Raw genomic sequence first — 27256 nt, forward strand, 5'->3', positions numbered from 1 at the left:
GACTGTGAAACATCAGTCTGCTTTTTTGTGTCAGGCTCACAGCTTATACTGGGCCCACTTGCCCAGTGCCACCACCCATATCTTGTTTAATAGTAGTGTAAATGTACATTTAAAAAAATAAAAACTTTTTGGACTGTGAAACATCAGTCTGCTTTTTTGTGTCAGGCTCACAGCTTATACTGGGCCCACTTGCCCAGTGCCACCACTCATATCTTGTTTAATAGTAGTGTAAGTGTACATTTAAAAAAAAAAAAACTTTTTGGACTGTGAAACATCAGTCTGCTTTTTTGTGTCAGGCTCACAGCTTATACTGGGCCCACTTGCCCAGTGCCACCACCCATATCTTGTTTAATAGTAGTGTAAATGTACATTTAAAAAAATAAAAACTTTTTGGACTTTTTGGTCTGCTTTTTTGTGTCAGGTTCACAGCTTATACTGGGCCCACTTGCCCAGTGCCACCACTCATATCTTGTTTAATAGTAGTGTAAGTGTACATTTAAAAAAAAAAAACTTTTTGGACTGTGAAACATCAGTCTGCTTTTTTGTGTCAGGCTCACAGCGTATATTGTGCCCACTTGCCCAGTGCCACCACTCATATCTTGTTTAATAGTAGTGTAAGTGTACATTTAAAAACAAAAAAAACTTTTTGGACTGTGAAACATCAGTCTGATTTTTTGTGTCAGGCTCAAAGCTTATACTGGGCCCACTTGCCCAGTGCCACCACTCATATCTGGTGTAACAGCAGTGTAAATTTAAAAAAAAAAAAAAAATTTGGACTGTGAAACATCAGTCTGCATTTTTGTGTCAGGCTCACAGCGTATACTGTGCCCACTTGCCCAGTGCCACCACTCATATCTTGTTTAATAGTAGTGTAAGTGTACATTTAAAAAAAAAAACTTTTTGGACTGTGAAACATCAGTCTGATTTTTTTGCGTCAGGCTTACAGCGTATACTGTGCCCACTTGCCCAGTGCCACCACTAATATCTTGTTTAATAGTAGTGTAAGTGTACATTTAAAAAAATAAAAACTTTTTGGACTGTGAAACATCAGTCTGCTTTTTTTGTGTCAGGCTCACAGCTTATACTGGGCCCACTTGCCCAGTGCCACCACCCATAACTTGTTTAATAGTAGTGTAAATGTACATTTAAAAACAAAAAAAACTTTTTGGACTGTGAAACATCAGTCTGATTTTTTGTGTCAGGCTCAAAGCTTACACTGGGCACACTTGCCCAGTGCCACCACTCATATCTGGTGTAACAGCAGTGTAAATATAAAATAAATAAATAAATTTGGACTGTGAAACATCAGTCTGCTTTTTTGTGTCAGGCTCACAGTGTATACTGTGCCCACTTGCCCAGTGCCACCACTCATATCTTGTTTAATAGTAGTGTAAGTGTACATTTAAAAAAAAAACTTTTTGGACTGTGAAACATCAGTCTGCTTTTTTGCGTCAGGCTCACAGCGTATACTGTGCCCACTTGCCCAGTGCCACCACTAATATCTTGTTTAATAGTAGTGTAAGTGTACATTTAAAAAAAAAACACTTTTTGGACTGTGAAACATCAGTCTGATTTTTTGTGTCAGGCTCAAAGCTTATACTGGGCCCACTTGCCCAGTGCCACCACTCATATCTGGTGTAACAGCAGTGTAAATATAAAATAAATAAATAAATTTGGACTGTGAAACATCAGTCTGCTTTTTTGTGTCAGGCTCACAGTGTATACTGTGCCCACTTGCCCAGTGCCACCACTCATATCTTGTTTAATAGTAGTGTAAGTGTACATTTAAAAAAAAAACTTTTTGGACTGTGAAACATCAGTCTGCTTTTTTGCGTCAGGCTCACAGCGTATACTGTGCCCACTTGCCCAGTGCCACCACTAATATCTTGTTTAATAGTAGTGTAAGTGTACATTTAAAAAAAAAAACACTTTTTGGACTGTGAAACATCAGTCTGCTTTTTTACGTCAGGCTCACAGCGTATACTGTGCCCACTTGCCCAGTGCCACCACTCATATCTTGTTTAATAGTAGTGTAAGTGTACATTTAAAAAAATAAAAACTTTTTGGACTGTGAAACATCAGTCTGCTTTTTTGTGTCAGGCTCACAGCGTATACTGTGCCCACTTGCCCAGTGCCACCACTCATATCTGTTTAATAATAGTGTAAGTGTACATTTAAAAACAAAAAAAACTTTTTGGACTGTGAAACATCAGTCTGCTTTTTTTGTGTCAGGCTCACAGCTTATACTGGGCCCACTTGCCCAGTGCCACCACCCATAACTTGTTTAATAGTAGTGTAAGTGTACATTTAAAAAAAAAAACACTTTTTGGACTGTGAAACATCAGTCTGCTTTTTTGCGTCAGGCTCACAGCGTATACTGTGCCCACTTGCCCAGTGCCACCACTCATATCTTGTTTAATAGTAGTGTAAGTGTACATTTAAAAAAATAAAAACTTTTTGGACTGTGAAACATCAGTCTGCTTTTTTGTGTCAGGCTCACAGCGTATACTGTGCCCACTTGCCCAGTGCCACCACTCATATCTGTTTAATAATAGTGTAAGTGTACATTTAAAAACAAAAAAAACTTTTTGGACTGTGAAACATCAGTCTGATTTTTTTGTGTCAGGCTCACAGCTTATACTGGGCCCACTTGCCCAGTGCCACCACCCATAACTTGTTTAATAGTAGTGTAAGTGTACATAAAAAAAAATAAAATCTTTTTGGACTGTGAAACATCAGTCTGCTTTTTTGTGTCAGGCTCACAGCGTATACTGTGCCCACTTGCCAGTGCCACCACTCATATCTGTTTAATAATAGTGTAAGTGTACATTTAAAAACAAAAAAAACTTTTTGGACTGTGAAAAATCAGTCTGCTTTTTTGTGTCAGGCTCACAGCTTATACTGGGCCCACTTGCCCAGTGCCACCACCCATATCTTGTTTAATAGTAGTGTAAGTGTACATTTAAAAAAATAAAAACTTTTTGGACTGTGAAACATCAGTCTGCTTTTTTGTGTCAAGTTCACAGCTTATACTGGGCCCACTTTCCCAGTGCCACCACTCATATCTTGTTTAATAGTAGTGTAAGTGTACATTTAAAAACAAAAAAAACTTTTTGGAATGTGAAACATCAGTCTGCTTGTTTAATCTAATTGCAGTTGCCTGCCTGCCAGCGTGTGTGCCAGGTCCACTTGCCCAGTGCCACCACTCATATCTGTTGTAACAGTAGTGTAAATTTAAAAAAAAAAACCTTTTTTGACTGTGAAACATCAGTCTGCTAGTGTAATCTAATTGCAGTTGCCTGCCTGTCAGCGTGTGTGCCAGGCCCACTTGCCCAGTGCCACCACTCATATCTGGTGTAACAGTAGTGTAAATTTAAAAAAAAAAAAAACTTTTTGACTGTGAAACATCAGTCTGCTTGTGTAATCTAATTGCAGTTGCCTGCCTGCCAGTGTGTGTGCCAGGCCCACTTGCCCAGTGCCACCACTCATATCTGGTGTAACAGTAGTGTAAATTTAAAAAAAAAAAACTTTTTTGACTGTGAAACATCAGTCTGCTTGTGTAATCTAATTGCAGTTGCCTGCCTGCCAGCGTGTGTGCCAGGCCCACTTGCCCAGTGCCACCACTCATATCTGGTGTAACAGTAGTGTAAATTAAAAAAAAAAAAAAATTTGGACTGTGAAACATCAGTCTGCTTTTTTGTGTCAGGCTCACAGCGTATACTGTGCCCACTTGCCCAGTGCCACCACTCATATCTTGTTTAATAGTAGTGTAAGTGTACATTTAAAAAAAAAAAACACTTTTTGGACTGTGAAACATCAGTCTGCTTTTTTGCGTCAGGCTCACAGCGTATACTGTGCCCACTTGCCCAGTGCCACCACTAATATCTTGTTTAATAGTAGTGTAAGTGTACATTTAAAAAAAAAAAAACTTTATGGACTGTGAAACATCAGTCTGCTTTTTTGCGTCAGGCTCACAGCGTATACTGTGCCCACTTCCCAGTGCCACCACTCATATCTTGTTTAATAGTAGTGTAAGTGTACATTTAAAAAAATAAAAACTTTTTGGACTGTGAAACATCAGTCTGCTTTTTTGTGTCAGGCTCACAGCGTATACTGTGCCCACTTGCCTAGTGCCACCACTCATATCTGTTTAATAATAGTGTAAGTGTACATTTAAAAACAAAAAAAAATTTTTGGACTGTGAAACATCAGTCTGCTTTTTTTGTGTCAGGCTCACAGCTTATACTGGGCCCACTTGCCCAGTGCCACCACCCATATCTTGTTTAATAGTAGTGTAAGTGTACATTTAAAAAAATAAAAACTTTTTGGACTGTGAAACATCAGTCTGCTTTTTTGTTTCAGGCTCACAGCGTATACTGTGCCCATTTGCCCAGTGCCACCACTCATATCTGTTTAATAATAGTGTAAGTGTACATTTAAAAACAAAAAAAACTTTTTGGACTGTGAAACATCAGTCTGCTTTTTTGTGTCAGGCTCACAGCTTATACTGGGCCCACTTGCCCAGTGCCACCACCCATATCTTGTTTAATAGTAGTGTAAGTGTACATTTAAAAAAATAAAAACTTTTTGGACTGTGAAACATCAGTCTGCTTTTTTGTGTCAGGCTCACAGCTTATACTGGGCCCACTTGCCCAGTGCCACCATCCATATCTTGTTTAATAGTAGTGTAAGTGTACATTTAAAAAATAAAAACTTTTTGGACTGTGAAACATCAGTCTGCTTTTTTGTGTCAGGTTCACAGCTTATACTGGGCCCACTTGCCCAGTGCCACCACTCATATCTTGTTTAATAGTAGTGTAAGTGTACATTTAAAAAAAAAAAAACTTTTTGGACTGTGAAACATCAGTCTGCTTTTTTGTGTCAGGCTCACAGCGTATACTGTGCCCACTTGCCCAGTGCCACCACTCATATCTTGTTTAATAGTAGTGTAAGTGTACATTTAAAAAAATAAAAACTTTTTGGACTGTGAAACATCAGTCTGCTTTTTTGTGTCAGGCTCACAGCGTATACTGTGCCCACTTGCCTAGTGCCACCACTCATATCTGTTTAATAATAGTGTAAGTGTACATTTAAAAACAAAAAAAAATGTTTGGACTGTGAAACATCAGTCTGCTTTTTTTGTGTCAGGCTCACAGCTTGTACTGGGCCCACTTGCCCAGTGCCTCCACCCATATCTTGTTTAATAGTAGTGTAAGTGTACATTTAAAATAATAAAAACTTTTTGGACTGTGAAACATCAGTCTGCTTTTTTGTGTCAGGCTCACAGTGTATACTGTGCCCATTTGCCCAGTGCCACCACTCATATCTGTTTAATAATAGTGTAAGTGTACATTTAAAAACAAAAAAAACTTTTTGGACTGTGAAACATCAGTCTGCTTTTTTGTGTCAGGCTCACAGCTTATACTGGGCCCACTTGCCCAGTGCCACCACCCATATCTTGTTTAATAGTAGTGTAAATGTACATTTAAAAAAAAAAAAACTTTTTGGACTGTGAAACATCAGTCTGCTTTTTTGTGTCAGGTTCACAGCTTATACTGGGCCCACTTGCCCAGTGCCACCACTCATATCTTGTTTAATAGTAGTGTAAGTGTACATTTAAAAAAAAAAAACTTTTTGGACTGTGAAACATCAGTCTGCTTTTTTGTGTCAGGCTCACAGCTTATACTGGGCCCACTTGCCCAGTGCCACCACCCATATCTTGTTTAATAGTAGTGTAAATGTACATTTAAAAAAATAAAAACTTTTTGGACTGTGAAACATCCGTCTGCTTTTTTGTGTCAGGTTCACAGCTTATACTGGGCCCACTTGCCCAGTGCCACCACTCATATCTTGTTTAATAGTAGTGTAAGTGTACATTTAAAAAAAAAAAACTTTTTGGACTGTGAAACATCAGTCTGCTTTTTTGTGTCAGGCTCACAGCGTATACTGTGCCCACTTGCCCAGTGCCACCACTCATATCTTGTTTAATAGTAGTGTAAGTGTACATTTAAAAACAAAAAAAACTTTTTGGACTGTGAAACATCAGTCTGATTTTTTGTGTCAGGCTCAAAGCTTATACTGGGCCCACTTGCCCAGTGCCACCACTCATATCTGGTGTAACAGCAGTGTAAATTTAAAAAAAAATAAAAAATTTGGACTGTGAAACATCAGTCTGCATTTTTGTGTCAGGCTCACAGCGTATACTGTGCCCACTTGCCCAGTGCCACCACTCATATCTTGTTTAATAGTAGTGTAAGTGTACATTTAAAAAAAAAAAACTTTTTGGACTGTGAAACATCAGTCTGCTTTTTTTGCGTCAGGCTTACAGCGTATACTGTGCCCACTTGCCCAGTGCCACCACTAATATCTTGTTTAATAGTAGTGTAAGTGTACATTTAAAAAAAATAAACACTTTTTGGACTGTGAAACATCAGTCTGCTTTTTTTGTGTCAGGCTCACAGCTTATACTGGGCCCACTTGCCCAGTGCCACCACCCATAACTTGTTTAATAGTAGTGTAAGTGTACATTTTAAAAAATAAAAACTTTTTGGACTGTGAAACATCAGTCTGCTTTTTTGTGTCAGGCTCACAGCGTATACTGTGCCCACTTGCCCAGTGCCACCACTCATATCTGTTTAATAATAGTGTAAGTGTACATTTAAAAACAAAAAAAACTTTTTGGACTGTGAAACATCAGTCTGCTTTTTTGTGTCAGGCTCACAGCTTATACTGGGCCCACTTGCCCAGTGCCACCACCCATATCTTGTTTAATAGTAGTGTAAGTGTACATTTAAAAAAATAAAAACTTTTTGGACTGTGATATATCAGTCTGCTTTTTTGTGTCAGGTTCACAGCTTATACTGGGCCCACTTGCCCAGTGCCACCACTCATATCTTGTTTAATAGTAGTGTAAGTGTACATTTAAAAAAAAAAAAACTTTTTGGACTGTGAAACATCAGTCTGCTTTTTTGTGTCAGGCTCACAGTGTATACTGTGCCCACTTGCCCAGTGCCACCACTCATATCTTGTTTAATAGTAGTGTAAGTGTACATTTAAAAACAAAAAAAAAATTTTTGGACTGTGAAACATCAGTCTGATTTTTTGTGTCAGGCTCAAAGCTTATACTGGGCCCACTTGCCCAGTGCCACCACTCATATCTGGTGTAACAGCAGTGTAAATATAAAATAAATAAATAAATTTGGACTGTGAAACATCAGTCTGCTTTTTTGTGTCAGGCTCACAGTGTATACTGTGCCCACTTGCCCAGTGCCACCACTCATATCTTGTTTAATAGTAGTGTAAGTGTACATTTAAAAAAAAAACTTTTTGGACTGTGAAACATCAGTCTGCTTTTTTGCGTCAGGCTCACAGCGTATACTGTGCCCACTTGCCCAGTGCCACCACTAATATCTTGTTTAATAGTAGTGTAAGTGTACATTTAAAAAAAAAAACACTTTTTGGACTGTGAAACATCAGTCTGATTTTTTGTGTCAGGCTCAAAGCTTATACTGGGCCCACTTGCCCAGTGCCACCACTCATATCTGGTGTAACAGCAGTGTAAATATAAAATAAATAAATAAATTTGGACTGTGAAACATCAGTCTGCTTTTTTGTGTCAGGCTCACAGTGTATACTGTGCCCACTTGCCCAGTGCCACCACTCATATCTTGTTTAATAGTAGTGTAAGTGTACATTTAAAAAAAAAACTTTTTGGACTGTGAAACATCAGTCTGCTTTTTTGCGTCAGGCTCACAGCGTATACTGTGCCCACTTGCCCAGTGCCACCACTAATATCTTGTTTAATAGTAGTGTAAGTGTACATTTAAAAAAAAAACACTTTTTGGACTGTGAAACATCAGTCTGCTTTTTTGCGTCAGGCTCACAGCGTATACTGTGCCCACTTGCCCAGTGCCACCACTCATATCTTGTTTAATAGTAGTGTAAGTGTACATTTAAAAAAATAAAAACTTTTTGGACTGTGAAACATCAGTCTGCTTTTTTGTGTCAGGCTCACAGCGTATACTGTGCCCACTTGCCCAGTGCCACCACTCATATCTGTTTAATAATAGTGTAAGTGTACATTTAAAAACAAAAAAAACTTTTTGGACTGTGAAACATCAGTCTGCTTTTTTTGTGTCAGGCTCACAGCTTATACTGGGCCCACTTGCCCAGTGCCACCACCCATAACTTGTTTAATAGTAGTGTAAGTGTACATTTAAAAAAATAAAAACTTTTTGGACTGTGAAACATCAGTCTGCTTTTTTGTGTCAGGCTCACAGCGTATACTGTGCCCACTTGCCCAGTGCCACCACTCATATCTGTTTAATAATAGTGTAAGTGTACATTTAAAAACAAAAAAAAACTTTTTGGACTGTGAAAAATCAGTCTGCTTTTTTGTGTCAGGCTCACAGCTTATACTGGGCCCACTTGCCCAGTGCCACCACCCATATCTTGTTTAATAGTAGTGTAAGTGTACATTTAAAAAAATAAAAACTTTTTGGACTGTGAAACATCAGTCTGCTTTTTTGTGTCAGGCTCACAGCGTATACTGTGCCCACTTGCCCAGTGCCACCACTCATATCTTGTTTAATAGTAGTGTAAGTGTACATTTAAAAAAATAAAAACTTTTTGGACTGTGAAACATCAGTCTGCTTTTTTGTGTCAGGCTCACAGCGTATACTGTGCCCACTTGCCTAGTGCCACCACTCATATCTGTTTAATAATAGTGTAAGTGTACATTTAAAAACAAAAAAAAAATTTTGGACTGTGAAACATCAGTCTGCTTTTTTTGTGTCAGGCTCACAGCTTGTACTGGGCCCACTTGCCCAGTGCCTCCACCCATATCTTGTTTAATAGTAGTGTAAGTGTACATTTAAAAAAATAAAAACTTTTTGGACTGTGAAACATCAGTCTGCTTTTTTGTGTCAGGCTCACAGTGTATACTGTGCCCATTTGCCCAGTGCCACCACTCATATCTGTTTAATAATAGTGTAAGTGTACATTTAAAAACAAAAAAAACTTTTTGGACTGTGAAACATCAGTCTGCTTTTTTGTGTCAGGCTCACAGCTTATACTGGGCCCACTTGCCCAGTGCCACCACCCATATCTTGTTTAATAGTAGTGTAAATGTACATTTAAAAAAATAAAAACTTTTTGGACTGTGAAACATCAGTCTGCTTTTTTGTGTCAGGTTCACAGCTTATACTGGGCCCACTTGCCCAGTGCCACCACTCATATCTTGTTTAATAGTAGTGTAAGTGTACATTTAAAAAAAAAAAACTTTTTGGACTGTGAAACATCAGTCTGCTTTTTTGTGTCAGGCTCACAGCTTATACTGGGCCCACTTGCCCAGTGCCACCACCCATATCTTGTTTAATAGTAGTGTAAGTGTACATTTAAAAAAATAAAAACTTTTTGGACTGTGAAACATCAGTCTGCTTTTTTGTGTCAGGTTCACAGCTTATACTGGGCCCACTTGCCCAGTGCCACCACTCATATCTTGTTTAATAGTAGTGTAAGTGTACATTTAAAAAAAAAAAACTTTTTGGACTGTGAAACATCAGTCTGCTTTTTTGTGTCAGGCTCACAGCGTATACTGTGCCCACTTGCCCAGTGCCACCACTCATATCTTGTTTAATAGTAGTGTAAGTGTACATTTAAAAACAAAAAAAACTTTTTGGACTGTGAAACATCAGTCTGATTTTTTGTGTCAGGCTCAAAGCTTATACTGGGCCCACTTGCCCAGTGCCACCACTCATATCTGGTGTAACAGCAGTGTAAATTTAAAAAAAAATAAAAATTTGGACTGTGAAACATCAGTCTGCATTTTTGTGTCAGGCTCACAGCGTATACTGTGCCCACTTGCCCAGTGCCACCACTCATATCTTGTTTAATAGTAGTGTAAGTGTACATTTAAAAAAAAAAAACTTTTTGGACTGTGAAACATCAGTCTGCTTTTTTTGCGTCAGGCTTACAGCGTATACTGTGCCCACTTGCCCAGTGCCACCACTAATATCTTGTTTAATAGTAGTGTAAGTGTACATTTAAAAAAAATAAACACTTTTTGGACTGTGAAACATCAGTCTGCTTTTTTTGTGTCAGGCTCACAGCTTATACTGGGCCCACTTGCCCAGTGCCACCACCCATAACTTGTTTAATAGTAGTGTAAGTGTACATTTAAAAAAATAAAAACTTTTTGGACTGTGAAACATCAGTCTGCTTTTTTGTGTCAGGCTCACAGCGTATACTGTGCCCACTTGCCCAGTGCCACCACTCATATCTGTTTAATAATAGTGTAAGTGTACATTTAAAAACAAAAAAAACTTTTTGGACTGTGAAACATCAGTCTGCTTTTTTGTGTCAGGCTCACAGCTTATACTGGGCCCACTTGCCCAGTGCCACCACCCATATCTTGTTTAATAGTAGTGTAAGTGTACATTTAAAAAAATAAAAACTTTTTGGACTGTGAAATATCAGTCTGCTTTTTTGTGTCAGGTTCACAGCTTATACTGGGCCCACTTGCCCAGTGCCACCACTCATATCTTGTTTAATAGTAGTGTAAGTGTACATTTAAAAAAAAAAAAACTTTTTGGACTGTGAAACATCAGTCTGCTTTTTTGTGTCAGGCTCACAGTGTATACTGTGCCCACTTGCCCAGTGCCACCACTCATATCTTGTTTAATAGTAGTGTAAGTGTACATTTAAAAACAAAAAAAACTTTTTGGACTGTGAAACATCAGTCTGATTTTTTGTGTCAGGCTCAAAGCTTATACTGGGCCCACTTGCCCAGTGCCACCACTCATATCTGGTGTAACAGCAGTGTAAATATAAAATAAATAAATAAATTTGGACTGTGAAACATCAGTCTGCTTTTTTGTGTCAGGCTCACAGTGTATACTGTGCCCACTTGCCCAGTGCCACCACTCATATCTTGTTTAATAGTAGTGTAAGTGTACATTTAAAAAAAAAACTTTTTGGACTGTGAAACATCAGTCTGCTTTTTTGCGTCAGGCTCACAGCGTATACTGTGCCCACTTGCCCAGTGCCACCACTAATATCTTGTTTAATAGTAGTGTAAGTGTACATTTAAAAAAAAAACACTTTTTGGACTGTGAAACATCAGTCTGATTTTTTGTGTCAGGCTCAAAGCTTATACTGGGCCCACTTGCCCAGTGCCACCACTCATATCTGGTGTAACAGCAGTGTAAATATAAAATAAATAAATAAATTTGGACTGTGAAACATCAGTCTGCTTTTTTGTGTCAGGCTCACAGTGTATACTGTGCCCACTTGCCCAGTGCCACCACTCATATCTTGTTTAATAGTAGTGTAAGTGTACATTTAAAAAAAAAAACTTTTTGGACTGTGAAACATCAGTCTGCTTTTTTGCGTCAGGCTCACAGCGTATACTGTGCCCACTTGCCCAGTGCCACCACTAATATCTTGTTTAATAGTAGTGTAAGTGTACATTTAAAAAAAAAAACACTTTTTGGACTGTGAAACATCAGTCTGCTTTTTTGCGTCAGGCTCACAGCGTATACTGTGCCCACTTGCCCAGTGCCACCACTCATATCTTGTTTAATAGTAGTGTAAGTGTACATTTAAAAAAATAAAAACTTTTTGGACTGTGAAACATCAGTCTGCTTTTTTGTGTCAGGCTCACAGCGTATACTGTGCCCACTTGCCCAGTGCCACCACTCATATCTGTTTAATAATAGTGTAAGTGTACATTTAAAAACAAAAAAAACTTTTTGGACTGTGAAACATCAGTCTGCTTTTTTTGTGTCAGGCTCACAGCTTATACTGGGCCCACTTGCCCAGTGCCACCACCCATAACTTGTTTAATAGTAGTGTAAGTGTACATTTAAAAAAATAAAAACTTTTTGGACTGTGAAACATCAGTCTGCTTTTTTGTGTCAGGCTCACAGCGTATACTGTGCCCACTTGCCCAGTGCCACCACTCATATCTGTTTAATAATAGTGTAAGTGTACATTTAAAAACAAAAAAAAACTTTTTGGACTGTGAAAAATCAGTCTGCTTTTTTGTGTCAGGCTCACAGCTTATACTGGGCCCACTTGCCCAGTGCCACCACCCATATCTTGTTTAATAGTAGTGTAAGTGTACATTTAAAAAAATAAAAACTTTTTGGACTGTGAAACATCAGTCTGCTTTTTTGTGTCAGGTTCACAGCTTATACTGGGCCCACTTTCCCAGTGCCACCACTCATATCTTGTTTAATAGTAGTGTAAGTGTACATTTAAAAACAAAAAAAACTTTTTGGACTGTGAAACATCAGTCTGCTTTTTTGTATCAGGCTCACAGCATATACTGTGCCCACTTGCCCAGTGCCACCACTCATATCTTGTTTAATAGTAGTGTAAGTGTACGTTTAAAAACAAACAAAACTTTTTGGACTGTGAAACATCAGTCTGATTTTTTTGTGTCAGGCTCACAGCTTACACTGGGCCCACTTGCCCAGTGCCACCACTTATATCTTGTTTAATAGTAGTGTAAGTGTACATTTAAAAAAAAAAAAAAAACATTTTTGACTGTGAAACATCAGTCTGATGTTTTGTGTCAGGCTCACAGCATCTACTGTGCCCACTTGCCCAGTGCCACCACTCATATCTTGTTTAATAGTAGTGTAAGTGTACATTTTAAAAAAAATGACAGGCAGAGGCAGGCCACCCTGGAGGTGCCGTCGTCGGCGTGGTGCTGTGATTCCCTTTGGCCCTAGAATAATGCCCAGTGTTCAGAGGCCACGTCCCATGAACTCGAAAAGTTCTGAGGACATAGTTGACTTTTTAACACAGGACACCCAATCTTCTATAGCTTCCGCTCCGAACCTTTACGCACCATCCTACTCCAGCTTATCTTCAGGCACCTCTCAAGTTACCACTCACCCGCCTGCCGCCACCACCAATACTAGCAGCACAGCCGCTTCACTTGATCTGTCAGAGGAGTTATTTACACATCAGTTGGAAGAAATGAGTGATGCGCAACCATCATTGACAGAGGATGTAGATAACAGTGATATGTCTCAGTCAGGCAGCATTACAGACATGGACGTATGGTGTGATGATGATGATGTTGTTCCCGCTGCTGCTTCCTTTGTTGATTTGTCAGATACAAGTGAAGTGGTTGATGATGACGATGCGTCCGTGGATGTCACGTGGGTGCCCACTAGAAGAGAAGAAGAACAGGGGGAATGTTCAGATGGGGAGACAGAGAGGAGCAGGAGGAGGAAACGAGTTGGAAGCAGGGGGAGGTCGTCGCAAGGAGCTAGTGGCACAGCCAGACAGCACGCCAATCAACGCATGCTGTTGCCACCACGAGAATGCCATCATCACAGAGCTCAGCAGTGTGGCATTTTTTTGTGTGTCTGCCTCTGACAACAGCAATGCAATTTCCAACCTGTGCCAAAAGAAACTGAGTCGTGGGAAGTGCAACACCCACCTAGGTACAACTGCTTTGCAAAGGCACATGATCGCACATCACAAATGCCTATGGGATCAACACATGAGTAGAAGCAGCACACAAACTCAAAGCCGCCATCCTCCTCCTGGTCCAGCATCTTCAACCACATCAACCATTGATGTTCTCCTTGCCCCCTCTCAACCATCCGCCACTACGTCTCTCTTCCGGAGCAGTTCCTGCTCATCATCTGCCCACAGTAAGGTGTCTGTCAAGGACATGTTTGAGCGTAAGAAGCCAATGTCACAAAGTCACCCCCTTGCCCGGCGTCTGACAGCTGGCTTGTCTGAACTCTTAGCCCGCCAGCTTTTACCATACAAGCTGGTGGAGTTTGAGGCTTTCAAAAAATTTGTAGCTATTGGGACACCGCAGTGGAAGGTACACAGCCGAAATTTCTTTGCACAAAAGGCATTCCCCAACCTGTACTCGATTGTGCAAAAAGAAGTAATGGGATGTCTGGCACACAGTGTTGGGGCAAGGGTCCATCTGACCACTGATAGGTGGTCTGCAAAGCATGGTCAGGGCAGGTATATCACCTACACTGTGCATTGGGTAAACCTGCTGATGGCTGCCAAGCATGGAATGCGTGGCTCTGCAGAGGAGTTGGTGACTCCGCCACGACTTGCAGGCAGGCCTGCTGCCACCTCCTCTACTCCTCCTACTCCATCCTCTTCCATAACCTCCTCGGCTGAGTCCTCTCCTGCTGCTGCGTCTTGCTCCAAATCAACGGCACCCCCCCAGCTCCCCAGGTACTATTCCACATCCTGGATACGGCAGTGTCACGCCGTCTTGGGGTTGACTTGCCTGAAAGCAGAGAGTCACACCGGACCAGCACTCCTGTCCACCCTGAATGCACAGGTAGATCAGTGGCTGACTCTGCACCAACTGGAGATCGGCAAATTGGTTTCTGACAATGGAAGTAATTTGGTGGCGGCATTGAAATTGGGCAAGTTGACACATGTGCCATGCTTGGAACATGTGTGTAATCTGATTGTACAATGCTTTGTGCATAAGTACCCAGGCTTACAGGACGTCCTGAAGCAGGCCAGGAAGATGTGTGGCCATGTGAGGCATTCCTATGCGGCCATGACGCACTTTTCAGATATCCAGCGGCGAAACAACATGCCAGTGAGGCGCTTGATTTGCGACAGCCCGACACATTGGAATTCAACACTCCTAATGTTCGACCGCCTGCTCCAACAAGAAAAAGCCGTTAATGAGTATTTGTATGACCGAGGTGCTAGGACAGCCTCTGCAGAGCTGAGATTTTTTTTGCCACATTACTGGATGCTCATGTGCAATTCCTGTAGGCTCATGCGTCCTTTTGAGGAGGTGACAAACCTAGTCAGTCGCACCGAAGGCACCATCAGCGACATCATACCATTTGGTTTCTTCCTGGAGCGTGCCCTGCGAAGAGTGCTGGATCAGGCCATAGATGAGCATGAAGAGGAAGAGTCGTGGTCACCATCACCACCAGAAACAGCCTTATCCGCATCGCTTGCTGGACCAGCGGCAACGCTGGAAGAGGATTGTGAGGAAGAGGAGTCAGAGGAGGAATGTGGCTTTGAGGAGTAGGAGGAAGACCAACCACAACAGGCATTCCAGGGTGCTCGTTGTCACCTATCTGGTACCCGTGGTGTTGTACGTGGCTGGGGGAAGAAGATACCTTCAGTGAGATCACTGAGGACGAGGAACGGGACATGAGTAGCTCGGCATCCAACCTTGTGCAAATGGGGTCTTTTATACTGTCGTGCCTGTTGAGGGACCCTCGTATAAAAAGGCTGAAGGAGAACTACCTGTACTGGGTGTCCACGCTAATAGACCCCCGGTATAAGCATAAAGTGCCTGAAATGTTACCGAATTACCGCAAGTCGGAAAGGATGCAGCAGTTCCAAAATAAATTAAAAAGTATGCGTTACACAGCTTATAAGGGTGATGTCACAGCACAACGGGAATCTAACAGGGGAAGAGGTGAAAGTAATCCTCCGACTCCCATGACCACGCCGGCAAGGACAGGATGCTTTACAGACGTATTGTTGATGGAGGACATGTGGAGCTTTTTAAGTCCTATGCATCGCCACAGCCCTTCGGGGTCCACTCTCAGAGAACGACTCGACCGACAGGTAGCAGACTACCTCGCCTTAACTGCAGATCTCGACACTCTGAGGAGCGATGAACCCCTTGACTACTGGGTGTGCAGGCTTGACCTGTGGCCTGAGCTATCCCAATTTGCGATAGAACTTCTGGCCTGCCCCGCTTCAAGTGTCCTGTCAGAAAGGACCTTCAGTGCAGCAGGAGGTATTGTCACTGAGAAGAGAATTCGCCTAGGTCAAAAAAGTCTAGATTACCTCACCTTTATTAAGAGGAATTAGGGATGAATCCCGAAAGGACTGACATTGGGCGATACATTCGAGTAAAAAAGGCCTGATGAGATGAGCTGCCTTGGGCTAAAAATGGTCCACATGCTGCTGTATTTTATCTTCGAATGCCGGATGACTTGCGTGACTTATCCGCCACCAACTAGGGTTCAAGCCGCAATGTTTTAGGGCACTTTCTGCCTGCGAAACAAACATCAATGTTTCTGTCTGCTGCTACAGCAGCGGCTGCAACAATACCTAGTGTACATGCCAAATTTTTCTGGCCTCTGGTGCTGCACTCTGGCTTCAAAAACCAAACAAAAAAAAAGGCACGTAACAGGGATTAAATTAATAGGAATAGTACTACTTAACACACCACTCCTATCTGGTGTCACATTAGATTGCACGCGCAGTGCCCCAAATTTGAAGTAGGAGGACCGACCAAGCATATTTTTCCATTTCCCGGTTCCTAAAATCCATGCCATATACACGTCCCCTGGTGCCGCAACTGCCTCTGGGAACCTTACCATGGGTCCCAGACCGCACGTCTTGTAATTCTCTGTCTGGGATATTATCTATCTATCAAATCTATCTATTTATCTATCAAATCTATCTATCGTATATATCAAATTTATCTATCTAATCTATGTATCTATCTAATCTTTGTATCTATCTATCTATCTATCTATCTATCTATCAAATCTATCTATCTCGTGGCCGGACTGTTTTGTGACAGCCACTTGTGTTTCAGCCAAATGTCCGTCGGCCAAATGTCCATCTGCCAAATGTCCGTTGGCTAAAAGTCCGGCCACAATTGCACGCGCAGTGCCCCAAATTTGAAGTAGGAGGACCGACCAAGCATCTTTTTCCATCTCCTGGTTCCTAAAATCCATGCCATATACACGTCCCCTGATAGGGGACGTAACAGGGATTAAACTGATCAGAATATTACTACTTAACACACCACTCATATCTGGTGGCACAGTAGATTGCACGCGCAGTGCCCCAAATTTGAAGTGGGAGGACCGACCAAGCATCTTTTTCCATCTCCCGGTTCCTAAAATCCATGCCATATACACGTCCCCTGATAGGGGACGTAACAGGGATTTAACTGATAAGAATAGTACTACTTAACACACCTTATAATAACGCAGAGAGAGGCAATGCAGAGAGAGGAGTCTGAAGAAGAGGAGTCAGAGGTGGAAGGTGGCTTTGAGGAGGTGGAAGACCAAACACAGCAGGCATCCCAGGGGGATTGTTGTCACCTTTTCGGGGACCCTTGGTGTTGTACGTGGCTGGGTGGAGGAAGAGACCTTCAATGACATCAGTGAGGACAAGGAACGGGACATGGCTAGCTTGGTATCCAACCTTGTGCAAATGGGGAGTTTGCGGTTGTGCAAATGGACTGTTTGCGGTTGTTTGTGGTTGTTTACATTGCGTTAAACTGGGAGTTTGGTCTGTCACTGTGAAGCGGGCGTAACCCTTACACTACCTGATCGATACAACATCATACCTGATGTTTTAAAGAACGTTATTCCAAACAATTTAGGAATGTTAGGTGATTTATGCCCTTTATGGATTAAAACCAGACTCTGCATCAACTATGTAATTTTCCATGGGAGTTTTTCCATGGATCCCCCTCCGGCATGCCACAGTCCAGGTGTTAGTACCCTTGAAACAACTTTTCCGTCACTATTGTGGCCAGAAAGAGTCCCTGTGGGTTTTAAAATTCGCCTGCCTATTGAAGTCAATGGCGGTTCGCCCGGTTCGCCCGTTCGCGAACAGTTGCGGAAGTTCGCGGTCGCCATTCACGAATGGAAAATTTTAAGCTTGCGCAATCACTACTAGTTACCACCATAACCATCCTGAGCAAGCCAAACAAAAGGAGGAGAGCACTAGGCAGACTTGGGCAAACTCTAATTGTGTAGACAGAAGGCAATGCTGCATTTATCACAATATGGGGAGCTGTTATGCAGCAGGAGGGCGGCACCATACCCGAGTATGTGACCAGACCAATATATTGAAATACACATTTTTTTTACCTTCAGTCTTGCAATGCTGATTATGCTTTGGCCCTCAGCTGAACTCCTCCTAAGTTAGTCGCACAAACTCCAGGGCAGTGGGCACGTATCTATTTACAGCCATGTAGATCTCCCCCACATGCTCCTTTCAGCCAATAGGGGGCTAGAAGATGTCTGTGCATTGATGTCCCCTATGTTAACTGATAGTGTAATGTCAGAAATCACTTAAAGGCACAGAGAGAGCATGTGTAAAGTTCTCTTAAACAGGGATGATTGCAAAAACGCCCCCTGCCTGAGAGAACTTTGCAAATACAAGCTTTTGTTTTTAAATAGCAACTTGAAAAAAAAAACATAACAAAAATAGCATAAAATAACATCCTATTCCTAACAGTGCACAATGGCATTTTATTTTATTTTTATGGCATTTTATTTCCCCTCAAATAAATAAAGGGGCGTTGCCCAGACTGTTCCTATGGAGGTCCCTCAACTGATATATACTAAATTTGTAAACCAATACAATTTTAGCACAAGATTAGATTTTTTAAAAGATATTTATAACACATAAGGACTCACTATTACTATATGTTGCCATGTAGCTAAGATAGGATTTGTTTTTTGATTGTGTTTTTTAAGTGGGGTGGGATTCAAGCATGATTTACTAATCCCTCGTTACAGTTACTTGGGCGCACATCTTTATATATTAGTCCCTGCCTATGATTACAACAGCCTACACAGGACTCAAACAATACGTGACAGTGAAAATAAAGTACATATATTCCAACGCTATATAAAGCCTTATTCCCAGAATTATAACATCTCAAAAGATATTGTTGCCTCCAATAATACAATGAAAAGGCATATGCCAATATAAAAGATATAAATATAAATTAATATTTAGCCTTCAAAATTATATATTAAAAAAAGCTTAATCTATCATGCACAAATAACTCTTATGGATATGGATGGATCTTGGTTGATTTTTTTTTTTCTAATTTACATTTCTCAGAGAAGATATCTCAGATATGGCATATATGATGTCTCAGTACAACAACTCCACTACTAGTGTTGATATAATCTTCTTTTGTTGCTTATACCACATTATTTATGTAGCTATCATCATTTCCAGCTCATATTCTCTTCTATAAGGTGCAGAAGGTGGGCACTTGTTTGGGAGCTTCTAGAAAGAAAAGAAAAAAATAGAGAAATATAAAGTCACCATAAACAACAGTTGTTCATTTAATAGACTGAAATAAAATTGACATACACTTGAAAAGCTATCACTAGGGATATGATCATATAATATTAATATATTTTAATGATAACATTACATTAAATTATTAATATTTATTAAGGATCAATAATTGTTACTAAGAAAAACAACCTTACACATTTGGAATTGGTTGAAAACACACACAGATATCCTTACATCTTTAATGAAATGATGCAAATTACATGGTTCTATCAAACATCCCAGACAATGCACTGCAATAGTGTTACAGTTTATTAAGGGCTGGTGCATCTATAGGAAAACACATCTGATATTCACTGATTAAATGCTATTGTTATTTTCTCAGTACTTGAATATACCAAGATGTGTCACACAAAAATCCAAGAAGGGATCATCTGCATATCTTGAAAAGCCACTCTGCAAACTGATCAGCAACAATCAACACCAATTGAATGACCATTTATGTGGCCAAATGATATGGCATATTTTATACAATAACGTATTTCATAACTGATCAAAGGATTTATTAATATTTTTCTTAACTGTTAACTTAAACACTCTAGAATGCATTAAAAGAAATGACATACCCAAAAATAAATACTGCGCTAACTGTCTGTACCTGTTATTAAGAAAATTCATACACAAAATCAATGGTAATCTCAAATTACTGATGTGAGTGTTAACACCTCTAGGGGGCTAGTTATCAAGCCGTCTACTTTTCTGGCTTCGCCGGCCCAATACGTCCGCCTAAGCTCGCCTACCTTCGCCGCCGCGGACCTTGAATACGTTCGCCTAAGTTATCAAATAAAGCTGTCAAAAAGCCGCGGGGCGATGAGCAGCGGACTGTGACAGTTATCACTCATCCGATCTCGCTGCCCTTCGGCTTTTTCCCAGCTTTATTGCTAGCCTGTCACTAAGCACCCACACTAAACTACACTGTTCTACCCCCTATACCGGCGCCCCCGGAGCCCCCCGCAACTAAATAAAGTTACTAACCCCTAAACCGCCGCTCCTAGACCCCGCCGCAACTCTTATAAATGTATTAACCCCTAAACCGCCGCTCCCGGACACCGCTGCCACCTACAGTATACCTAGTAACCCCTATCCTGCCCCCCCTACACCGTCGCCCTCTATTATAAAATTATTAACCCCTATCCTGCTGATCCCGCACCTCTCCGCAACTAAATAAATAGTTTAACCCCTAAACCGCCGCTCCATGAACCCGCCGCAACCTATATTAAACCTATTAACCCCTATCCTGCCCCCCCTACACCGTCGCCACCTATAATAAATTTATTAACCCCTATCCTGCCCCCCACTACGCCGCCGCCACTGTAATAAAATTATTAACCCCTAAACCTAAGTCTAACCCTAACGCCCCCCTAACTTAAATATTAATTAAATAAATCTAAATAAATTAACTCTTATTAACTAAATGAATCCTATTTAAAACTAAATACTTACCTTTAAAATAAACCCTAATATAGCTACAATATAAATAAGAATTATATTCTAGCTATCTTAGGATTTATATTTATTTGACAGGTAACTTTCAATTTATTTTAACCATGTACAATAACTATTAAATAGTTATTAACTATTTAATAGCTTACCTAGCTAAAATAAAGAGAAATGTACCTGTGAAATAAATCCTAACCTAAGTTACAATTACACCTAACACTACACTATACTTTAATAAATTATTACTATTTAAAACTAAATACTTACCTGTAAAATAAACCCTAAGATAGCTACAATATAATTAATAATTATATTATAGCTATCTTAGGATTTATATTTATTTTACAGGTAACTTTGTATTTATTTTAGCTAGTTAGAATAGTTATTAAATAGTTATTAACTATTTAATAACTACCTAGCTAAAAGAAATACAAAATTACCTGTAAAATAAATCCTAACCTAAGTTACAATTAAACCTAATACTACACTATCATTAAATTAACTAAATAAACTACCTACAAATAACTACAATTAAATACAATTACATAAACTAACTAAAGTACAAAAAATAAAAAAAGCTAAGTTACAAAAAATAAAAAATTAAGTTACAAACATGTTAAAAATATTACAACAATTTTAAGCTACTTACACCTAATCTAAGCCCCCTAATAAAATAACAAACCCCCCAAAATAAGAAAAATCCCTACCCTATTCTAAATTAAATAAATTTCAAAGCTCTTTTACCTTACCAGCCCTTAAAAGGGCCATTTGTGGGGGCATGCCCCAAAAAGTTCAGCTCTTTTGCCTGTAAAAGAAAAATACAACCCCCCCAACATTAAAACCCACCACCCACATACCCCTAATCTAACCCACACCCCCCTTACAAAAACCTAACACTAATCCCCTGAAGATCATCCTACCTTAAGTCGTCTTCACTCAGCCGAGCCACCGATGGAACTGAAGAGGACATCCGGAGCGGAAGAAGTTAATCCTCCAAGCGGCGCTGAAGAAATCTTCCATCCGATGAAGTCATCATCCAGGCGGCGCTAAAGAAGTCTTTGATCCGGCCGATGTCATCTTCCAAGAGGCGCTGAAGATGTCTTCTATCCGGGTGAAGTCATCTTCCAAGCCGGGTCTTGAATCTTCCTTCCGCCGACGCGGAACCACCTTCTTCACCGACGGACTACGACGAATGACGGCTCCTTTAAGGGACGTCATCCAAGATGGCGTCCCCCTCAATTCCGATTGGCTGATAGGATTCTATCAGCCAATCGGAATTAAGGTAGGAAAAATCTGATTGGCTGATGGAATCAGCCAATCAGATTGAGCTCGCATTCTATTGGCTGTTCCGATCAGCCAATAGAATGCGAGCTCAATCTGATTGGCTGATTGGATCAGCCAATCGGATTGAACTTGAATATGATTGGCTGATTCCATCAGCCAATCAGATTTTCCTACCTTAATTCCGATTGGCTGATAGAATCCTATCAGCCAATCGGAATTGAGGGGACGCCATCTTGGATGACGTCCCTTAAAGGAGCCGTCATTCGTCATAGTCCGTCGGTGAAGAAGGTGGTTCTGCGTCGGCGGAAGGAAGATTCAAGACCCGGCTTGGAAGATGACTTCGCCCGGATAGAAGACATCTTCAGCGCCTCTTGGAAGATGACATCGGCCGGATCAAAGACTTCTTCAGCGCCGCCTGGATGATGACTTCATCGGATGGAAGATTTCTTCAGCGCCGCTTGGAGGATTGACTTCTTCCGCTCCGGATGTCCTCTTCAGTTCCATCGGTGGCTCGGCTGAGTGAAGACGACTCAAGGTAGGATGATCTTCAGGGGATTAGTGTTAGGTTTTTGTAAGGGGGGTTTGGGTTAGATTAGGGGTATGTGGGTGGTGGGTTTTAATGTTGGGGGGGTTGTATTTTTCTTTTACAGGCAAAAGAGCTGAACTTTTTGGGGCATGCCCCCACAAATGGCCCTTTTAAGGGCTGGTAAGGTAAAAGAGCTTTGAAATTTATTTAATTTAGAATAGGGTAGGGATTTTTCTTATTTTGGGGGGTTTGTTATTTTATTAGGGGGCTTAGATTAGGTGTAAGTAGCTTAAAATTGTTGTAATATTTTTAACATGTTTGTAACTTATTTTTTTATTTTTTGTAACTTAGCTTTTTTTATTTTTTGTACTTTAGTTAGTTTATGTAATTGTATTTAATTGTAGTTATTTGTAGGTAGTTTATTTAGTTAATTTAATGATAGTGTAGTATTAGGTTTAATTGTAACTTAGGTTAGGATTTATTTTACAGGTAATTTTGTATTTCTTTTAGCTAGGTAGTTATTAAATAGTTAATAACTATTTAATAACTATTCTAACTAGCTAAAATAAATACAAAGTTACCTGTAAAATAAATATAAATCCTAAGATAGCTATAATATAATTATTAATTATATTGTAGCTATATTAGGGTTTATTTTAAAGGTAAGTATTTAGTTTTAAATAGGATTCATTTAGTTAATAAGAGTTAATTTATTTAGATTTATTTAATTAATTATTTAAGTTAGGGGGGCGTTAGGGTTAGGGTTAGACTTAGGTTTAGGGGTTAATAATTTTATTACAGTGGCGGCGGCGTAGTGGGGGGCAGGATAGGGGTTAATAAATTTATTATAGGTGGCGACGGTGTAGGGGGGGCAGGATAGGGGTTAATACATTTAATATAGGTTGCGGCGGGTTCAGGGAGCGGCGGTTTAGGGGTTAATACATTTATTATAGTTGCGGTGGGCTCTGGGAGCGGCGGTTTAGGGGGGTAATAACTTTATTTAGTTGTGGCGGTGTAGGGGGGGTCAGATTAGCGGTGTTTAGACTCGGGGTACATGTTAGGGTGTTAGGTGTAGACAGCTCCCATAGGAATCAATGGGATGTCTGTCAGCAGCGAACTTGTACTTTCGCTATGGTCAGACTCCCATTGATTCCTATGGGATCCGCCGCCTCCAGGCTGGCGCTTTGAAAACCAGGTACGCTGGGCCGTAAAAGTGCCGAGCGTACCTGATAGTTTTTTGATAACTAGCAAAAGTAGTGAGATTGTGCCGTACTTGTGTGCGGAACATCTGGAGTGACGTAAGAATCGATCTGTGTCGGACTGAGTCCGGCGGATCGAAGTTTACGTCACAAAATTCTACTTTTGCCGGTCTCGAGCCTTTGATAACTAAGGCGAATCAGCCTCGCCACAAATACGCTGCGGAATACGCAGCGTATTTGAGGTTGACGGCTTTATAACTAGGCCCCCTAGTATCACAATGTACCTAATTGGTACTTTGTAAACACAATTTAAATAGTATCAGCTATCACTTTAAAAATAATGGAATAGTATATAAAATTAATAAATACTTAAAAATATAACACACTTTATTAAAATATATATAACTTGAAGTTGGCAGAGATACTTACTTCATGACTCCAGGAGTATGGTAAAAAACATATAATACCAATAGTTTGTTAACTCCACAGGGTATTCTTATATCCTCTCTGTGATTTCCCCTGTAATTCTGAGATAGTGGTGCTGCTACTTCTTACAGGGCACTCAGGAGTGCACTGACATGGAGATTCTGAAATGATAAAGCACAGAGCGCAACCACGACTCAAGGTGAATCAAATACAATTTATTTTGAGCATATAAATCATTGCACTTACAAGAAGTTAAAAGAATAAAGCCTTGATAAAAACAGGTCCGAAAAGTCAGCTCAGGAAAGCAAGTTCCTACAAGTTTCAGCTGGAAACCGTACGTCCGCTCCACCTGTAGGTCCCTGACTTGGTACCTTTTCCCCCGTGCTTCTGTTAGTTCCACGAAATGACAATATAATATTCCAACTTTAAAGAAATATGTTTATAATGAAGACTGTGTTTTTATGACATTTAAATCTGTAATATTGTCCATAGCATCAGGAGGACTGCAGTTATTTTTCCCCATTCTCCTCCTAATACTAAATTCCAAATAGCTAATGAGATGCTTTTAGTTTTTTTTATTGCCATTGTGTCAATCTTAGACTCATGTTTTACAACCATTATACAGAAGGTGGTCTCAAAAATCTAGTTTTCATTGCTGTGGTAACATACATAATCTCCTTACACATTAATGGAGATACTTGTAGTTACTATCAGTTTACATCAGCAATCAAAACTATGTTTGTAAATCATCATATAGCTAAATTAAGATATTTTAAAACATTGGTCAAAGTCCCTGTGGCTACTGCCCAGAATTTATTGTTATACTTTAACATTAAATACAAGGCTTTGTCTTGGGTACCTTACTTATTTCTATCTATACTTACTTTGTTGGAAATATGTATATCCTTTTTTTGCTTCCAGTACCACTTATATGCTGATAATACCCTAATATATAATGTCCTGATATCTCTCCCTCTTTTCTCAACCAGATCACTAACTGTCTCTCTGCAATTTCCTTCTGGATGTCTTCACACTACCTACCTATCTATCTATCTATCTATCTATCTATCGATCTATCTATCTAAAACTGAGATGCTTCTTATTCCTCCCTTTTCAAGACATGACATTTTTTCTTACAGTTGGAGACTATTCTCCACACCTCACCCTAGGTCTGCTTTCTTGGGGTGACATGACTCTAAACTCACATTAACTCCACATATTCAAGCTCTCACTGAAATCCAGCCATTTTGTAAAGCATTAACTACTGCAATCTACTTCCAAATGGACTTCCAAAACACTGACTCCCCCGTCTCCAACCTATCATGAATGCTTCAGATAGACTCATCTACCTAAGTCGACAATCTACATCAGCTGCTCCACTCTGCCATTTCTCTACACTGGCTTCCTATACATTCTAGAATAAAATTCAAAGTATTAACCCTAACCTATAAAGCACTAAACAATCTCGCTCACAACTATATTTCCTCTCTCATCTTGAAATATTTCCCAAGCTGCCCTCTTTGATCAACCACTGACATATGTCTTCCACTATTATTAACTCTACGTCCCTCTCCCGCCTCAAGACTTCTTAGGTGCCTCTCCTGTCCTCTCTACCCCTCTCAATCAGACTGTCTATAACCTTGTATAGTTTCAGGTGCTATTGAAAATCCCACCTATTTATAGAGGCTTACTGTCTCTCCTCTGATTTTTATCCTACCCAAAACAAATCTTAACTTACCAGACTCACTGCGTCAACTACAATCCATGTGACAAACTACCCCAAACCTTATGTCTCTGAACCGCCAACCTCTAGATTTTAAGCGCTTCAGAGCAGAGCCCTCTTCATGTACTAGTTTTATTAAGTCTGTTATATATTTGTATCTCATCACAAATCGTTCATTGTATACCCCTACCTATGTACCCAGCACCACAGAAGTTTATAGTGCTATATAAATAAATAATAATAATAATACTATAATATATTTTGCACTATAAAGCAGATGCAGAACTCTGTATTTTTGTGTAAATTATTTAATTCTATAAAAAGTCAAATTTGAAATGCTCTTTGTGACTATTTAATTTAATAACATTTTTTTTTTTTTTTAGATTCACCAAAGAACACATCAATCTCAGTAATTGAAAATAAGAACATTAATGAAGGAGATAATGTAAAATTAATGTGTAATAGTCAGGCTAACCCGAAAGTAAATAATTATACATGGTACAAGGTTGGAAACATTACAGATGTCAAATTGCAGGACCATAATAACATAATAACTCTAAAGAATGTGAGCCGTGACAACAACAAGTATTACTGCTCTGCCATGAATGAACTTGGGAAAGGAGATTCCAAAATAATAGAACTTCCTGTAGAATGTAAGTAAAACATGAAAAAAGGTATTGGTTAAAACCTGTAGATTTTGAAAAAAGTAAGTGCAATTGATGGTAAATAAAAGGATTTATGACTGAAAATTGGTTAAAAACGAGGAATGTTAAATATACATTTAGCAACTACCAGTATACGTACAAAAGCAGATATGGTAACATTTATTCTTACCAAGTGCCTAATGGTCTAAAATTTGTAAACACAGGCAGACCTTACATACAGCTAGATTAAGAGTTATGAGCGCTATAGGGTTTTTAACGACCACAACAAAAGCTGCGTTATTTTACCCCCTATAGTGCAGTCATTACAAGTTTTCAAAAAGCCGGCTTGTGCAGGCAATATGGTTGCGTTGAGTTCCATACCGCGCCAAAAACAATAGCTATTTTTTATGTGCTTGTGCACGTTTTCCCCATAGACATCAATGGGGAGAGCGGGTCATAAAAAAAACTAACACCTGCGATCGCAGAATGAAAAGCTCCGTAAAGCAGCACCATTGGTGTCTATGGGGAAAATAAAAGTTACGTTAAAACCACCCTGACATAAACCCTGAGTCTAAAAAACCCTAATCTGCCGCCCCCATCATCGCCATCACCTTCATAATGTTATTAACCCCTAATCTGCTTGCTCCAGATATCGCTGCCACCGAAATAAAACTATTAACCCCTAATCTGTTGCTCCCTATATCGCCACCACTATACTAACATTATTAACCACTATTCCCCTGCACCCCAACATCACCCACACTATAATAAATCTATTAACCCCTATTCTGCGGCTCCCAGACATCGACGCCACTAAATAAAGTTATTAACCCCTAAACCTTGGTCTCCCACATCACTACCACTAATTAAACCTATTAACCCCTAATCCGCCAGCCCCCACATTGCAACAACC

At 40.0% G+C, this 27256-nt stretch overlaps 1 protein-coding gene across 1 annotated transcript in view; it reads left to right on the top strand.

Moving 5' to 3' along the window:
• LOC128639091 (myelin-associated glycoprotein-like) overlaps positions 1-27256 on the top strand; it is a 151555-nt gene that overhangs the window by 80272 nt on the left and 44027 nt on the right. Inside the window, exon 4 of the mRNA XM_053691240.1 lies at positions 26083-26352. Coding sequence (XP_053547215.1) covers positions 26083-26352 — 270 coding nt within the window. The remainder of the gene's footprint in view (positions 1-26082; positions 26353-27256) is intronic.

This window comes from Bombina bombina, chromosome 8 (genome assembly GCF_027579735.1).
Source record: "Bombina bombina isolate aBomBom1 chromosome 8, aBomBom1.pri, whole genome shotgun sequence".
NCBI lineage: Eukaryota > Metazoa > Chordata > Amphibia > Anura > Bombinatoridae > Bombina > Bombina bombina.